The sequence below is a fragment of the Dermacentor silvarum genome, chromosome 9 (genome assembly GCF_013339745.2).
Source record: "Dermacentor silvarum isolate Dsil-2018 chromosome 9, BIME_Dsil_1.4, whole genome shotgun sequence".
Taxonomy (NCBI): domain Eukaryota; kingdom Metazoa; phylum Arthropoda; class Arachnida; order Ixodida; family Ixodidae; genus Dermacentor; species Dermacentor silvarum.
The window spans coordinates 44,856,987-44,875,607 of record NC_051162.1 but is presented as its reverse complement, the minus strand read 5'-3'; the positions used below and the strand labels follow the sequence as shown (position 1 = coordinate 44,875,607).

General features: G+C 48.0%; 1 protein-coding gene across 1 annotated transcript in view; it reads left to right on the top strand.

Annotated features, from left to right (window-relative positions):
- Nucleotides 1-18,621, top strand: part of LOC125939820 (uncharacterized) — a 43,158-nt gene that overhangs the window by 15,354 nt on the left and 9,183 nt on the right. The window contains exon 4 of the mRNA XM_049655272.1: nucleotides 4,987-5,251. Within this exon, the coding sequence (XP_049511229.1) occupies nucleotides 4,987-5,251 (265 nt within the window). The remainder of the gene's footprint in view (nucleotides 1-4,986; nucleotides 5,252-18,621) is intronic.

The window sequence follows — 18,621 nt, the reverse complement described above, 5'->3', positions numbered from 1 at the left end:
ATTAGTAGACAGCTATACGAAGTATGGATATTTGTTTTATCGGCCGTATATAGTGTAGCCATTCGCTTGCTGAGTAACTAACACGGTGTCGCGCGTGCCGAAGCAAACATGAACACAGCATGAACTCTATGACCACGCACACTCGCTGTCAAAACGCTGGAATGAGAAAGCGCGGCTTCACAACGAGCGAATTGACCTTCGTGCTGCATCTCGCTTCAACGCAAACTAAGTGGCGAGAACTCAACGCGCATAAAACTATCGGCACTCAGCACTCAGCGAAGATAGGGCCCGCGAATACGCAGCCGTCGTTTAAGTAGAATGCCCCTTCCCTCCACTCCTCCCCCATCCCCGGTGCCTTGCGCGCGAATACGGCGCACTTCCTCGCCTATTTCCTCTCTTGCGTGCGCGAGATTGAGCCACCGTCGTCCGCTCACCCTCCCACGCTTTTACTCGCACATACAGCATAAGGCGCGCGGCGACAATGTTATTGCCCTTGGACTTTACACGGGACATCACGGTGACGACGATGGTGACAACGACGGCAGAAATGAGCATAGAGTGTTCGTATAGTTGCTATCGCACTAAATGCTCTCTTCGAGGTGACAGCAACCGCCGAATTCTGTGGAAGCGGCAAAAAGCACCAAGGCCGGGCTCCTGATCCTGACAAGCTCACCGTCACGAAGAGCTAACTAACTGCGGCAGCGATCCAATGTCGACAATTTTCGTGGGAACCGCGTGAACCGATTGCGTCGTCATTGCATCGTAGGTAGGTTCGAAGGATGGACATCAGAGGCGAAGTTCAGCAAGGTGTTGCGACCATGGGCGTGTTGCGGTGGACAGTGCGACCCTTATGAATGGTATCAACAAGATCATTCAAGTACCTTGTGTAGAAAGCAAGGAGAAAAGAGCTCCTTTAAGAGGAATTCCTGAGTTTTACTGAGAGAGCTCTGACTAGACTCTGACTACATGCTTCAATATGAAAAAAAAACCTCTTCTTTCGCTCCTATTCACGGGCGTACACATCGCTATGCCAGGAGGATTCCTGGCCTAAACGCTACCCGGAATTGCAGAAATGCCCAGAACTGCCCAAACTTCGTCCTTATGACTTCCATCGACTTTGTGGCTTTGCAAATTGGCCAAATTCAAGAAAATATGGTCATGTAATACAGAAATTGACGATGTATATTCATGTCCAAAGAGACTTTTGCTTTCACGTGCGTAGAAATACGTGACTGCTTCTAAATTTCAAACTATGAAGCCTACCAAATAACATTACCGGAGCCATACATATATTAGTGAGTTCAGCAGCACACAAATGGCTGTAGCTTAGTGTGTTCATAAAGTACATATATCCAAGCAGTTGTAAAAGTGTTCCAGAACGAAAGGTCTACTGCGCCATGTCTCGCAAGGTCATCCATCGCGTTGCGATGACCTTGAGCCGCCAGAGCGCAAGTGTAGCTGCTGTGATATCACGCCGCGTGACAACTTCGTCACAACTGCGCTCGCTCGGCGCCTCGCTGCTGCGGTACCACGTGACTAGGCGAGGATTTAACGGCTGGTTCGCCGGGGCTTGGTTGCTCAGTCTCGCCATGGATGGTGCGCCAGCTGGGCCGTCTGAGCGTGCGCTTCAGCGCAAGGGACAGGTTGTGATGGCAGGTTCCTCGGGTGTGAGTTGTTTCATTGAAGCCAAGCCTCAGTCCAGGAAAGACGAAGCCATTTTTTTCCAAAACAAACCTTATATTCATTGCAACAAAAGGAAGAAAAGAACACTAGACAGCACACAAAAATACATAAAAAACAAAACAAAAGTACAACTAGCTCCATAAGTCCACGCGAGAAGTTCAAACGAGTCTCAATTTAGAACAAATAAAGAAACAAAAATCAATGAGTCTTATTTACTCGGACACTTGCGTTGAGGGCGGTAGTGGTGTGGCAGGCAGTGGCATACAAGGGACGCGGACACACGGTAGAGCCAACCCGGGGAATGAGAGTCCCAGGCTGTAAGAGTCGAAGGACATCCAAGTGAGACCACTACAGCTGAGCGGCGCACGTACTGGTTCCTTGTAGAGCACTGCACGGGCTCGGGCTTACCTGAAAGCCCGGGCCCTGCCGGGTAGGGCAGTTTTGTCACGGGCTCGGGCCGGGCTCGGGCACGGCGTGTGCTTTTTGACCCGGGCCCGGGCCGGGCTCGGGTTTTTCGACGCGGGCCCAGGCCGGGCTCGGGCTTTCTGGTGGTGTGCATGTAACGTGCAGCGAGTTATTCTCGGGCGTCTCAACTCTGAAAAACATTATTTTTCGGTCTCTGGCCGGGTTCGGGCCGGTTTCCAGTCGCGCTCGGCCAGGGCTCGGGTCTAAGGTAAAGGGGTGGCGGGCCGGGCCGGGCGGGTAACGTAGATTATTTCCGGGCCCGGGCCGGGCCCGGGTCTCACCATAAAAGTTTCGATCGGGCTCGGGCGGGCAGCCCAACGTAAAAACGAGCCCGGGCCGGGCCCGGGCTGAAAAAATCGGCCCGTGCAGTGCTCTAGTTCCTTGGCTCGCGGCTTCGCACTGGCGCCTCTCACCAGTGTAGCTCCAGGCCTCTGGTCCCCCCCAGCGGACCTCTGCCCTCCTCACGGCGGCTCAGGAACAGCAACAGGAACGGGAACAGGAAAGCCAACAGGAACAGGAACGCCAACAGCAGCAGCTGCAGCAGGAATAACCGAGCCCTACGCTCGGTGGATCTCTGCAGGGATAGCCGGGGTCGTGCTGGTTCTGTCGAGGCTCTCGGGTTCGGGTCTGGACCCCGACGAAACCGACCTCGACACCAGCGATCTTCGAACCCCCGTCTCCGAGTGATCTCTTCTTCCAGCGCTCCAGTCTCGTCTTCTTCTCTCTGCTCGTTCCTCGCACCCATGGTTTCGTGCCCACTACTGATTGGTTCATCCGCTTTCTCCCTCGTCCGGCCGCTCGTGCTATCGCCCACCAACATCGTCTTCCTCGTCGGCCACTCGATATGGTGTTTGGAGCTGCCGCTTTTCCGCAGTTTTCTTTCGCTCTCCACTAACTCATGACACAGGCTCAATCAAATCATCCAGCAGATATAGCTAGAAGGCAGGCTGCAAAATCTCAAGCAGAACAAAGTTGGCCGCTGAAACACCGGAGTAAAGGGAGGCCAGATTAGCACGTTATACAGAAACTTACCAAGCGTAACTTCAATAAAAATATTTTGGGGTATAGTTGGCACATAGTATTTTAAGGGAAAAAAAAGTTCAGCGCAAGCACGCAGGACAAACAAACCACAAAGAAGAGACAATACAAGCACTGGCGCTGTGCTTGTAACGTCCCTTTTTTTTGTTTTTCCTGGGTGTATGCGCTGAATTTTCGTGCCTTTAAAATACTTTTTGCGAAGCGTGGAAGCGTGCATTAATGAAGCACTGTGTACATAGTCCTTACAAAGCCAAAAGAAAGGAACATTTCACTCTTGATAACTAAGATTACAAGAGTTAAACCTCAGCCAATTTTTTGTCGAGCATATCTGTGGAGTGTGAGGTTTTCAGCGAGTAGCTCGTCACCTGTTTTTCAGCGTATTGTCTTAGCGATGGATCAAAACGCATGTCATGTTGGTAACAGCGAGTAATACTTTAACGTTACGGGCCCCATGTAGCAGAAAATCCGGCGTCGGCCTCGATGCCGGCTTGGGCGCGCCGGCGTCGTTGGTGGAAATAATTATCCCGAATCGCCCCCACCACGCAGGCCCTCCACGTGGCGCAAGCCATTAGTGAACAAAATTGATATTTCTCAATGTAAAATTGGACAGTAAAATTGCAAAGTACGATTTAACCACAACCTACAGACGTGATAGCGCCGGATTGTAATTTGAATATACGAGATAATATAATTATCTTACGCCGAAACTCAAACACAAACACCTTTTGTAGCATTTCTTATATTCATACAGTGGCGCACCACGGTTTCTTCCTTGTCAAAACATCATCCAGATGGCACTCGGCACCTCAGCCGCCACGTGCGGAGGCGAAATTGGACAAAAAATTCATCGGCCCTTCCAGTGCGTGAAGATGGTTAACCAGTGAAGTTAAAACGTGCGGCCCCGGTGTTTATCACTGGGTTGATTCCGAGGGTTCATTAAAGTATTTCTCAATTATCAGGTTACACACACGTTCTGCTGCGATGGAGAGAACGACGTCACTGACGCAGTCCGCCGTCGTCGCTTGCGTTCGATGTCGCGAGTTTGCTCGGCGGCGTGGTTAGCAGCATTCGCCCGGCCATTGCCGCATTGCGATTCTTCGAAATTAAATCTGCTGCAAAATTAAATCTGTCCATGACGTAAGACAAAGAATGGCTCGTACCCCTTTAGGCAATGGCTCATACCCCGTAAAGGTTGCCTCCCCATTGCGACGACAGACGAAAATGAAGTTCTACGCTGGAAGTGATTAGCGGGCAACGCAGCCAGCTGTGGAAGCAGATGACGACGCTCGAGCCAACGCTGATGATGATAGTTTTTTGTACACAGACAATTAGCCTAGACATATAAAGCTTCGCTTCAAAAAGCTGCAGTTGCCGGGAAGCCTGATAAGAAACCAGGGATCTTTGAATCCGATCGCGTTCCGCTTTTAAAGGCGAAGCTTAAGCGTCCTTCATATTTGTTTTCAGAACATTTGTGATCTGCGTTCATTCATTGTAACAGACATTTAGGTTGGGGCACTTGTTGGAAGGCAACTTTGTAAACTGAGCGGCTACAATTCATAAAATGCAATATGTGGGGTAAATTATTAGGAATTTAAATAGTGACTTTCTTAATTATTTCAACATGTGTTTCAATTTTTCGTGAATGTGACGTCCGCCCCTATGAATAATCCAACTTGAGCACTAGAATTGCGTTGTCTGCAACAGGCGATGTTTCGAAATTCCGGGAAACCTAAACATGATCGCCACGCACATGTTTTTTAAATGTCCGTACTTCATGCTAATTGTTTATTTATTATTCAGGTACGACCCCACAGTCAGTTGAGTATGACTTCCGGGTAAAGGATTCCATTTCGACGCAAGACGAGGCACAAAAATGCATGGAAGAACTGATAAGCACAAAGGCAGGCACGGGAAGTAAATGCAGAAGCTATACAAGTACCGTCAACACTATTGCAACTGCAAGGAAGCCTGTCGGAGCGACAGCCTATGCAGTGGTGCATTACAACAGCCCGAAAGCCCACCGAACCAACCTGAAAGCCCGCAGCTCCAGCCAGAAAGCCGAAGCGTTGAATAATAAAGTGTTTCTTAAAACATTTTTGGATATTTTCTGCGAAAACCACAATTTCATTTTCAGGCACTTCGTAGCGCGTGACTCCGGATTACTTTCGATCAGCTGGGGTTCTAACTTGCAGTCAATTCAAGGCACAGGGGCGTTTTTGCCTTTCGTCCCCATCTAAATGCGGCTGCCACAGCGAGCATTCGATCCAGCCAACTCCCGCTCAGCAGTGCAACGTCAAAGCCCCGAAGCAACTACGGTTGGTAAAGTGCTTTTCGTGCCAGTTCTCATTTGTACTATCATATTTCCCGAAAAATAAAACGCAGCAGAGAGAAAAACATTTTGCCTGACACAACTCCAGTTGAGCGCTACGCAAGACGAAGAATTGTTGTATTGTAGTTTAGCGTTACGTCAATTTCCACGCACGGTGCTCTAACAATGCGCCGAGGGGACATGAGTGACGCAATCTGTGAGACAATTGTTGCTACTTCACGGGAAATGCTTTTAGGCCAAGTTGGTGACAGCCGAAATACATAACTGCTTCCTGCAAGACACGTCCAAAATGTCGCCGTCAATGACTGCATTTTTGTGCGTGTCTTATTTGTGGCCATTATGCCTTTCGATCATTGCTGCTACGCAGCAAGAACAGCGCCCTGGCAGTTAACAGGCGTGTGAATAGGCTTGCGCTAAGGAAAGCCGGCAGCGCTATTGCAGTGTTTCACCTCGATCACGAATGCTTGCGGAAAATCGTAGGCCTATGTAAGCGCCCCATGAATGTTTTGACTCGATGTTTACTTTATGTTCCACTCGGAGCAGCGAAGAGGTAGCCGCCGTGATCGTGGTTTATTTAGACCGGCCAGCAATGCGGGAACGGGATCTCGGGAGCGGCAGATACAACGGCCGCTCAGGTCGAGAGTGCTAGCGTGTTGTTGCTTGCTTGCTTGGCTGCTTGATATGCCATGGCGAATGCCCACTACGGGGGATTGGCCAAGAAGCCGGCGGTTATACGAGTGTGGTGGGGGGAGAGAAGTTGAGGGAAAAAGTATCGTGAGGGAACAGTTGACATTATCTAACGAAACAAACTCATGTTAGAGACATTTTCTTTGATAGGAGAACGTGTGCTTTTTGATAGGAGAGCAAGCTAGAAGGTAGTAAATTTTCATCAGTTTAATTGAAATTTGCTAAATTCATAAATAAAAGATTAGTAACTTAACGCAAATTGGAATTCTGTGAAATAATAAATAATAAATCGGTAAGTTGACTAGGTATTCTTGTGCCACCAAGGGACTCGCATATGGCCCTGCATACGTTCGTGTGGCTAAAGCTCAATGCGGATGCCCCAAAGGATCGAATGTTTTCAGTGTTGGTAGCAATGTCTAATTTTCGGAAAGAAATTTCGAAGTATTTATTTCTACCCGCCGTGGTTGCTCAGTGGCTATGGTGTTGGGCTGCTGAGCACGAGGTCGCGGGATCGAATCCCGGCCACGGCGGCCGCATTTCGATGGGGGCGAAATGCGAAAACACCCGTGTACTTAGATTTAGGTGCACGTTAAAGAAACCCAGGTTGTCCAAATTTTCTGAGTCCTCCACTACGGCGTGCCTCATAATCAGATCGTGGTTTTGACACGTAAAACCCCATAACTTTTAAGTATTTATTTCTTAGGATTGCGAATCGACGGTAGGTTAATAAATAATGATCAATGGTTTCTGTTTTGCAGAGTATTTTAAAAGAGATAGTTTTCTAAACCTAGCCACGGTGATATAAGCAGAAGTCAGCAGAACATATATGGCAGGTCCGGGTTGGGATGTACGTGCAAGTGTGTCTCCCATTTAATTTAAAAGCAAACCACGGTGACCTGGTACCCATGTCAAGCGCAACAGACGTATGGTCGAAGGGATTAATGTGTCTAGTTCATTCAAAACTGTACTGTCTGATGATGAGGTGGGTGCTGTACACACTGATAACGAATCGGTTACTATTACGGCTATCAAAGAATTTACTGGGTGTTTTTGAAGAGCAAAAGTAGTTTCTAATATTTCTGCATGAAATATAGGTCTAAAATCAGGAAGCCGCATTGAATACGACCTAGATAGCACCTCAGAAAAAATGACTACACCCACTTTTGCTTCACACACTGATGCATCTGTCGCTATTACATTATTGATTTTCAATTGCGCTAGGAGATCTTGCAATAATCCACTTAGATATCTAGTTGGTAGGAGTTAAGCATTGGAAGGAAATATGTGGTCAAATTGAATTCTAATAGCATCTACGTTTTTCTTTTGTTGAGGGGAATGACGTCCCGTATCTGAACATTTAATTGTTCTGGTTGTACTTGCACAAAAAGAACCTGTGGATTGTATAGACGGGACCACGTATCTTCAAAGAACGCAGATCTTTCCTTAATAATAACCTGCGGTCGTCTCAGTGAAGACGCATAAATGTTTAAGTAGGTTTTTACTGTAAGGATGCGGAATCTGCAAACGAGTGTGGGTAACCGGGCTTCGTGATATAATACATTATTAGCAACAAATTTTGGCAATTCAAGACAAATCCGGAGAGCCTCTCGCTCTAAAATAACGAGGGGGTTAATCTTGTATGCTGGCCCACCAGAGAATAAAACGCACCGAAATTTCAATATGGGTCGAATATACATACGACAAATCACAATGAGAGTGTCCCTGCGTAGCCCAACGCGATTAGTATCGTGTTGCTAAAACCACTTCCGTGCCGTCATGGAACATGTCACACATATTTGGCCGAAGTATAGGAGTTACCAGCCCTTAAATCTTGCAGGTGTATTACAGAAAGTAAAAAAAAAGAACGCACTATTTCTGTAACGATATCGCGAAACATATGTACTACGGAATTCGTCTTCACACTGGCGTGACACTTGCAACTATACGTTTATGAACCTATTGACATTCCTTTGAAACCATGACAATTTAGTCACCGTTTGGAGCCCAAATTATGCGTGAAATGTGGCATAGACAACTATGACTGACCACATGGAGGATGCCCTTTGATAACGTGGCTCGCCGTAAGTGATATCGCAGACGTCTATCCATTACTGTTGAAGAAAATGTTCATCATGCAGGAGCGTTAACAAATTTCCTACATTATCCCTATTACTACAATAACTTTGTTGAAAAAATAATTCCTTGGGACATGTCGAGGGCCCTTCGTTAACAAAATGCCTGGTTGCATTAACGTAAGTGTTATGCAGTCTGATGATGGCATCTGTGAAAGGTGTAAATTCACAAGAGATGCCTCAATTCGGCGCCACACCAGATTACGTAAGTTACAACTTTGAATTCCTGATGACATTTACTGCAACCCTACGCATTACCCGGTGAACTTACTTTATAAATAGCGAGTAGAATTTTCTGACATCGAGAATTTGGCTAGAGTTCATAGCCATAGGGATCGCAGGAACCGCGCGCGACCTTTAACTACTTGATGCAGCTTTTGTGGAGGCGATGCAGAGATGATTCTAGGAACATACAAGCACGCAATTCTTTAAAAAAAGGGCTGCGCGCACTTAAAGGAATGTAGCAGTGAAGAAACAATACAGTACAATATAAACATTAAGTCAAAGGAACATAAACAGAAAAACGTAATACGCAAAGCTTCTAATAAAATGATATGGTATGTACTGCTTCTGCAGTAACGAAACTTCTGGTGAAACCGGCTGTGTTCTCCGCTAGAATATTGAAGTATAATTACGTTAGCTATGATGACATAAGCATATTAATCCTATAAATCCAAATATCAGGGGCCAGACTCGTGCGCATACGCTACAGTGAAGCCAAAAAAATAAAATGAAAATTTTACTTCTATTGTCCTGACACGTGTAAGTGCTGGCATCGTTTTTTTAGGATCAGCAAGAGGCATCTCATTTTCAAAGTTGTGAAGCGGGCTTTCACCTTCATAATTTTTTTGCTCAGCCAGTGCTGGCACAGATGTTTGCTAAGTAGCAATGGCCTATACTCGCTCAATCCGCTCCGCACGCGTCCGCCCTCGTACGGAGCGGGGCGGACACCCAAAAGGCGGATCGTGTCGAAAAACTCGGTGTACCTTGAATCCGCACGAGCGGATTGCACGCGAACTCCGATTGGACGACGCGGCCTGTAGACAGTTGGCAATCATTTGGCGGAGCAAAGTGTTCAAGGTTGCCAACTATCTTTGACAGCAGACGACACTGGTATATTTTAGCAGATGGGACTACAACTTACTGCGTCACGGTGAAAATGCGACTCTAGGCTGTCCTATTGTGTTCTGCAGCTGCATCTGTTGCATTGGCGCCGTCATCCTTGTTCGAAACAATGCGCAGTCATCTTATCTGCGCCACCTTTTAAAAATGTATTGCAATCCCATCATGTCGCAACATGGCACGTATTCACGGACGATCACTGTTAGTGCAGGCTGCCTTGGCTGGTTGGGCACAACCTCTCGAATCATCCAACGTGCCGCGTTCAACGTTACGCGAAAGCGATAGTATCGCTGAGCGATTCGACCACAATCCCCGTGTTCGGCGCGATAGCACAGTTCCTGTGGTGCTAGTAACCATTTGCAAGAACACGGAACACACCAACTGTCGTAGAGTACAGCTGCGTAGGTCGACAAGACACCCCTCTTTACTATTCAGCATGCGTGTGAGGCTCTGAGTACAGCTTGCTGATATGCTTGCATTTGCTTGTTCATGTTTTTTTTTACTCTGCCAATTTTGAGAGTGTGCTTAAAGCACTTGGATGCATGAAATGCCTTTTCCTTTTTTGCATATGCTTGCATTTGCTTGTTCATGTTTTTTTTTACTCTGCCAATTTTGAGAGTGTGCTTAAAGCACTTGGATGCATGAAATGCCTTTTCCTTTTTTTGCATACATAAAACCACCAAAGACGAAGTGTGGCGTAAAACGTGCCTCTTAGAAATTTAATACTTGCTGCTTGTAAGTTTTCCAAACAAAATAAAACCTTAGAACAAGTGCTCAGTCATGGATGAAGTTCTCACCGTGTGTAAAAAGATTGTGCGTAAGTGGTTAACTTGACACAGCAAGGAATTGAAGGTTAAGCAGAAAGTGTACAATTCATTATGACAGGCATAAAAGCAATATGTACAGTCACACTTAGGGGAAAACAGGCGCTCCGAGTTTTCACCTAAGTGTGAAACAGACTGTACGTATAGTGGTCCCCTTATGCAGACACATACTCATGAGATGTTTTCAAGCAGAATATTTATTTGAAAGCTAATAATAATTTATATTGCTGATAAAACAACTTATTTCGAGTGAAATCAAATAATTACATTCTTTCTTGTCAGCCTGGGTGGCCAATCTGTTGCCCCTTTACTACTTACAGAGAGAGAGAATGCACTTTATTGAAAATTCAGTGTTCAGCAAGCATATTGCCACGAGGTCTCGAGCTGCGGCGAGCGCGAGCCAGTATTCAGGCAAGGAAGAAGAAGAGGTTTTTCGTTTTTAGGGTCAGCCATCTTCCTGGCTAGTACTCGTCTCTGCCGGTGCAGGACTTCTCGCTCTGAAGGCCTTCTGTTGCACGTGACAAACTGGTGGAGGTGCGGGGTAGTCCCAGCAAATGTCCTACACGCCTCCTGGTAGCCCTGTGCCTACAGTGACAACACCTGTTCACCGGGCCAGCCGAAGAGTCCGAGGATTGCCCCCTGAGCTTGGACCTCTTCCCGAGACTTCGTCAGCTACGCACCAAAGCGGTATGAAAGGCACTACTAGTGCTGCTCACTATACGCTACAGAAAGTGCCAAAAGTCTTCCATGGTTCCATCCTTGAGGATGTCGAAGACTGGTTGGCTCAGTTCGAACGCGTCGCTGATTTCAATGGGTGGACCGATGCGAACAAGCTGAAGAATGTATACTTTAGCCTCGAGGATGGCGCTCGCACCTGGTACGAGAACCGCGAACCCTTCTCGTCGTGGAGCGACTTTTGTCGTCATCTGCGGGCAAGTTACGCCAATGCTGATTGCTGTGAACGCGCCGAGCGGGCCATTCAGTCGCGCATCCAAATGCCCAACGAAAGTGTGATGATGTACGTTGAGGACATGACGCGCCTCTTTCGTCGAGCTGACCCGGACATGGCAGAAGATAGGAAGCTCCGGCACTTAATGCGAGGGGTTAAGGAGCAGCTTTTCGCTGGCCTTGTTCGGAGTCCCCCGACGACTGTGGCCGAGTTCTTAACGGAAGCCACGACAATGGAAAAAGTGCTTCAGCAGCGGTCAGCAGTGTACGACCGGCAAATCAGCGTCGCGTCATCGATGGATCAGATCGGAGCTGCCGGAGGTAGCATCAACATCGACTCCCTCTGCGACCTCATCCGATCAGTGGTACGCGACGAGCTACAAAGAATACACTGCCCGCCTCAACCTGCTGCGGGATTCATATCCAGCCTCATCAGGAACGAGGTGCAGCATGCTCTGCAAGTACCGCTTGCCAGGGAGGTCACACCACCTGTGCCGACGGAGCTTCGGCGCGCATCATACGCGGAAGCTGCGAGCCGGTATACTCCTGCTTCTCCGCGCTTCGTCCACCCCACACCTCACGATACACTTCCATCAGTGCAACCGATCCAGCACTTGGAGAACCGCCAACCACTTCAAAGAAAATCGGATGTCTGGAACACACCGGACAGGCGACCGCTGTGCTATCACTGTGGCGAAGCCGGACATGTGTACCGTGAATGCCCATATCGCCGCCTTGGACTTCAGGGTTTTGCCGTCGACTCTCCAAGGCCAAGATTCGGCGAAAGACCAAGAGCCATTGAGGAATACCTGTCTCAATAGCGCATGCCACTGCCCTTGCGACGGCAGTCACGGTCACCGTCGCCGAGACGATTTTCCCCAAATTCCCGGAGCTCCCCAGTGGCGGCGCAGGGGCGTTCGCCAAGCCCTAGACGGGAAAACTAAAGACAGCGACCTTCGGGGGCGAGGCCGCTGATAATCGACGTGAGCAAGGCCTCCCAGCGACGCGACCAGGTACCGGCAGTGATTCGACAACTGAACTCGGAAGCCGACTGTCTTTGGATATACCTGTGGTGCTCGACGGTCACCATGAAGTCAGTGCGTTATTGGACACAGGGGCTGATTACTCGATCGTGAGCCGAAAACTAGCGACACACCTGAAGAAAGTAGTTACGCCTTGGTACGGAACACAAATTCGTACTGCCGGCGGACATGTAGTCACCCCACTTGGTATATGCACACTCCGAGTTGGCATTCGTGGACGTACGTTTCTCTCCAGTTGCCTTGTACTTCGCGAATGTTCCCGAGACATCATCCTGGGAATCGACTTTCTACGGGAATATGGCGCTATTATCGACCTGCGGGAGCGTACCGTGACCTTCTCGACAGAGAGAGCAGCAGACAAAACCGACGACAGCCATCTCAGCACGTTTCGCGTTTATGCCGACAACGTCGCGTTACCCCCCCGTTCGAGTGTCCTCGTTGATGTCGTGTGTGACAAGTTACGTGATGGTGAGGCAGTCGCTGAAGGCAACATGTCGCTCTTGCTCACACTAGGTCTCTGCGCCGCTCGCAGCCTCGTCACGCTTCGTGACGGACGTTCTACGCTGCTTGTGACGAATTTTAGTAATGAGCACCGTCACCTTTTTCGTCGCACTGCCATCGCTCTCGCCTACCCCATAACAGAGACTGCTGAATGTTTTACGTCTGCATCACTGGACAATGCTCTCCAATCGACACCGGGGGCTGCGACGGCATCACTAAGCAAAGTAGACATTAATTCGACTCTACCGGAGGAACAACAAATAGCGCTGCATGAATTGCTCCAAGAATGTTTCGCCTCGTCCTCTAAGGTGCGTCAGACGCCCATCACGAAACACCGAATCATTACATATACCGACATCTCGCCCATAAAACAACAGCCTTACCGAGTTTCGGCCAAAGAACGGGACGCGATACATACGCAAGTCGAAGAGATGCTTCAGGACGATGTTATACAGCCTTCCAAAAGTCCCTGGTCATCGCCGGTCGTCCTCGTGAAGAAGGACGGAACACTACGTTTCTGCGTTGACTACAGGCGGCTAAACAGCGTGACTAAAAAAGACGTCTATCCACTGCCCCGCATCGATGATTCACTCGACAGATTGCGACGCGCCAAGTATTTTTCATCTATAGACTTGAAAAGCGGATACTGGCAGATTGAAGTTGATGAACGAGATCGCGAGAAAACGGCCTTTGTTACGCCGGATGGCCTGTATGAATTCAAAGTGCTCCCTTTCGGCTTGTGTTCTGCACCTGCGACATTCCAGAGAATGATGGACACTGTTCTCACTGGTTTGAAGTGGCATACTTGCCTCGTTTATCTTGATGACGTCGTCGTATTTTCGGCGACCTTTGAGGAACACCTGAATCGTCTGAAGACTGTGCTGGACGCCCTCCGCGCCGCTAACCTCACGCTGAAGCCAGAGAAATGCCACTTCGGTTACAAAGAACTTAAGTTTCTCGGCCATGTTGTGAGCGCGGATGGCGTTCGGCCTGACCCTGACAAGACCACCGCCGTAGCCTCGTTTCCTGTTCCCCGTGACAAGAAAGCAGTCCGTCGCTTTCTGGGGCTCTGCGCATACTATCGCCGCTTCATCGCCAATTTTTCTAGGATTGCCGAACCTCTCACTCGCCTCACACGAGAAGATGTACCATTTGTCTGGAATGAAGAGCAGGACGCGGCTTTCACCGAGCTGCGGGAGCGTTTGCAGACACCACCAGTTCTTGCTCACTTTGACGAGGACGCTGATACTGAAGTCCATACCGACGCCAGCAACGTGGGTCTTGGCGCCATCCTGGTCCAACACCAAGAGGGCACAGAGCGCGTGATAGCTTACGCCAGCCGTACTCTTTCACGCGCAGAAGCAAACTATTCCACCTCAGAAAAAGAGTGCCTTGCAGTGGTATGGGCGACCATGAAGTTTCGGCCTTACCTCTACGGTCGCCCCTTCAAAGTAGTGACCGACCACCATTCATTGTGCTGGTTGATCAATATACGAGACCCCGCTGGGCGACTCGCACGATGGAGCCTTCGTCTGCAAGAATTCGATCTGACCATCGTATACAGATCAGGCCGCAAGCACGAAGATGCGGATTCGTTGTCGCGTGCACCCACCGATGTTTGTGATCCGGCTGCTGAGGATGACAGTGGATTCCTTGGGGCCCTCACCGCAACGGACTTCATTGCACGACAGCGTGAGGATACCGAAATCCGCGCAATCATCGAGGACCTCGAAGGACGCAACTCTCCCATACCTCGACGCCTTTCTCGCAGTCTCTCGTCCTTCTGCCTTCGAAGAGGTGCCCTGTATAAGAAAAACTCGAACAGCAACGGCAAACCCTACCTTCTCGTCATACCTGCTGACATGCGCGACGACATTCTTCTTGCCTGCCATGACGAGCCCACATCTGGTCACTTAGGCTCCTCCCGAACTCTCGCCAGAGTTCAACAGGCGTACTACTGGCCCAAACTATCTACATCTGTAAAGCGCCACGTCAAGAGTTGTCGGGAATGTCAACGCCGCAAATCCCCGCCACTGAAGCCCGCGGGGCTGCTGCAACCGATCGCACCACCCAGGGCACCATTCGATCAAATAGGCATGGATTTACTCGGGCCTTTTCCACTATCATCAGCCGGCAACAAGTGGATCGTAGTCGCCACAGCTTACTTAACCAGATACGCCGAGACAAGGGCTCTACCACGCGCTACGGCTGCCGATGTTGCCCAGTTCTTTATAGACCAGATCGTTCTTCGACATGGAGCCCCGTCTTACGTGATCACTGACAGAGGCACAGCTTTCACGGCCCAGCTGATTGACGACGTATTCAAGCTAAGCTACACGAGCCATCGCAAGACCACTGCATATCATCCGCAGACCAACGGGTTGACGGAACGATTGAACAAAACCATCGCCGACATGTTATCCATGTACGCCGATGTACAACACAAGACGTGGGATCAGGTTCTACCGTACGTAACATTTGCGTACAACTCTGCCATCCAGAAGACGACGCGATTCACGCCGTTTCGTCTTGTCTATGGACGTGAGGTTCAGACCATGCTGGATGCGATGCTTCCACGTGATTACGACGCGCTGCTCACCCCTGACGCTGAGCAATTTACGCAGTACGCCGAAGAAGCTCGCCAATTGGCACGCCTACACATCACGCAACAGCAGAGTGTAGATGCACGTCGCTACAATCTTCGCCATCGCCAAGTGGAATACCACCCGGGCGATCAAGTTTGGGTGTGGACGCCGGTGCGCCGCCAGGGGTTGTCAGAGAAACTGCTCAGTCGCTACTTTGGACCCTACAAAGTGCTGCGTCGCGTTAGTGACGTGAACTACGAGGTTCTCCCGGATAGTGCCATGTCACCCCAGCGTCGAAGGCAGCACTCGGAGATTGTGCACGTTGTACGACTCAAACCTTATTTCGCGCGATAGTGCGACAGCGTCTCAACTTTATGACGTACTTTATTTTTCTCTCCCTCACCCCCCACTTGTGCTTACTTTATGTTTCTTCCCTTTTTTTTTCTTTCCCTCTACCTACGTCGACCAGCGCTAGCATCGGGACGATGCCCGTTTTTTTCACAGGGGGAAAATGCCACGAGGTCTCGAGCTGCGGCGAGCGCGAGCCAGTATTCAGGCAAGGAAGAAGAAGAGGTTTTTCGTTTTTAGGGTCAGCCATCTTCCTGGCTAGTACTCGTCTCTGCCGGTGCAGGACTTCTTGCTCTGAAGGCCTTCTGTTGCACGTGACAATATTTTCGCCTACATGCTGCTCTGCAGCGAATGGGACGAAGGAGAAGTAAGGCCCTAGAAAAGGGTAAGCAGAAGAAAAATGAAAAAAAATGCAGCTCGGGTCATGTTATCAGCAGTAGAGTAAGTGTTCAAGGTGATGAAGGTAGACGGCCAATGCAAAAGAAAATAAGATGACAGATGACACGATGCGCGTGAGTCTTAGTTTAGACAGCAAACCTCAATACATTAAAGCAATAAGTCTAGGGCTTAGTGCTGTTTTGATGGGCAAGGCCAGCAACCCAACATCCATGTCAATGTCAGGGGGCCTTGGTCGAGCTTTTCCATGTTCATTTTATATCGATGTCGCTCGTCTCTTTAAGCTGGGCACTCAAGCAAGATGTGCTCTAGAGATTGCACGGCGCCACATGTAGTTCTCACAACATGGGTTTGTGGACTGGCCATTGCAAAAAAAGAAGATTGTTCATGTATGCAACATTCAGTTGAAGCCGGTGAAACAGATTCTCCAGATGCCGTGGTAGACATTGTGGTAGCCTTGATTGGAGTTCTGTGTTGATGTAGAACAAAAACTTGCAATTACCTGAAGTTGAAGACCATCTTCTATGCCATTCATTAAGTACATATCGGTCGCCAAAGCTGAAGCCTCACTTTTAGTGAAAAACACTTTTATAAATTTTATGTGATCATGTCCTTTGCGGACTAACTGATCCGCCTTTTCATTACCTATTATACTGCACTTATACTAATTCAGCATTTACACAATGTAAAACACATTACCAAAGTGCACAAAAATTAAGCAGTACCATGATAGGCATGCTCCCTCTCTCAGCCATGGCAGCAGACAAAGATGATCGACTTGAGACTGTTTGATACTGTCAGCATCATACATGCGTGTTCTATTTCGATCACTCTTTATATGAAAAATAAGTTCACACAGGATGCACATGATAAGTGAACTATTGTAAGCTCTACTCTGGTTATTTTAGTGAGTTGGGCATGGGCTACGCGTTGTCCGTGTATTTATGTAGCAACAACCTAGCTAGCTGATGCACAGCCAGATTTTAGGAAAATGAAAAAAATGCATACCATAACAAACAGTTGGCCAGTAATTGTATTTTATTTGACAGCAAACCAAGATTATTAAATGACTTAGCTTCGCAGTGAGCTCAGTGATCACTCGTGGTGTGAAAAGGTATCTGACGTAGTAAGTGGTTTTGTTTTTGTATTTCTTAATTAGTAGCTGCTTTAACATGCACATGACAATGAATAGAAGGCTCATATGGTGGAAGACAGGCCCGCACAAAAAGTGAGGAAACATTTATTGCCATTTTTTATTTTCATAACAAACCAACGAATAGTTATTTTGGTCCAGCTTTGTGAATAATGCGCGACGTGTTCTACATAAAAGTGCCAGATTGGTGGGCTCCATTATCTAGCTATTCACTATTCAAGTAGCCAAATGAATGGTACCCCCATGAGCACCGTGAAAGAGATCACTGAAACTTGTAGCAAGGAGGACACAGTGGCTCAGCCTCTGTATCAAACATAAAATCGTTCCAGAAGAAAACAATACTGGTGAATTGGGTATGCATTCACATGTACTATTCAAATCCGCACATCACAAGTAATCTTTCATTGCTTGCTGCATCGCTCACCATTGTACAGACTTTATTGCAGTGCTGTGTGTTTGTGCAGTAAAATAACTTGACAAATCAAAGCTGTGGTTTTTCAGTACACTGAAAGCAACTTTGCGTGTGGCTTAGGTAATATAATGCTCCTACATATGGGTCAGCTTAGTATCAGTCGATGTTTTTACTAGTTGTTCACTATTACACCTGAACTATACGGTGCCACCAGGCACTGCTGTATTCCTGCAGGCACGCCAGAACAGCTTGGCTATGCACAAACATCCCTTTCCATCGCACTTAAATTAAGGTGGTGCAGATTTGCTGGCAAAATGTGCTTATCAGCATAACCGCCTAGCATTCAAAAATGCGTTTGAAATGTAAGGGTGATTGCTCGGCTTTGCTGGTGTGACATTTTACATTTATAGTGCAAAACCACATCACTGAACAGGAAGGACACCACACAAATACTCGTGTTGTGACCTCTCAGTCATAATGCAAATAGCTTCCCGAGGTTTCCTCTGTGGTTTTTAGCTGTAAACATGCGAAGCAATCTGTAAATTCGAAAGTGTATTAAGTAAACTGAGACACTATGAAATGCACCATAGCACTGCACGACAAGCAATATAACACTCAGGTGTACACAATTTTTTGTCACATCAGCTCTTTGTGGTGCAGCTTTGTGGTGCATATATATATGCACTATTTGTAGCTGAAAACAGCATGCATTTCACATTTAGAGCTCAAAATGATCAGTGCAAGAGATTTTTAATGCGTCAGACATTGACACGGTCACTTGTCCATTGCTTTGCACGTTGATAGCTATGTTTGGTGAAACTTCAGTAGCATATATATAATGGACTGCTACATACAACACCCCTTTTTCACTTCTACTTTGACATTCTACCCTCCGACACAGAAGACAAAAGTACAGACTGCAATTTTTCTTCACATCAATATTCAAAAGGCAAGC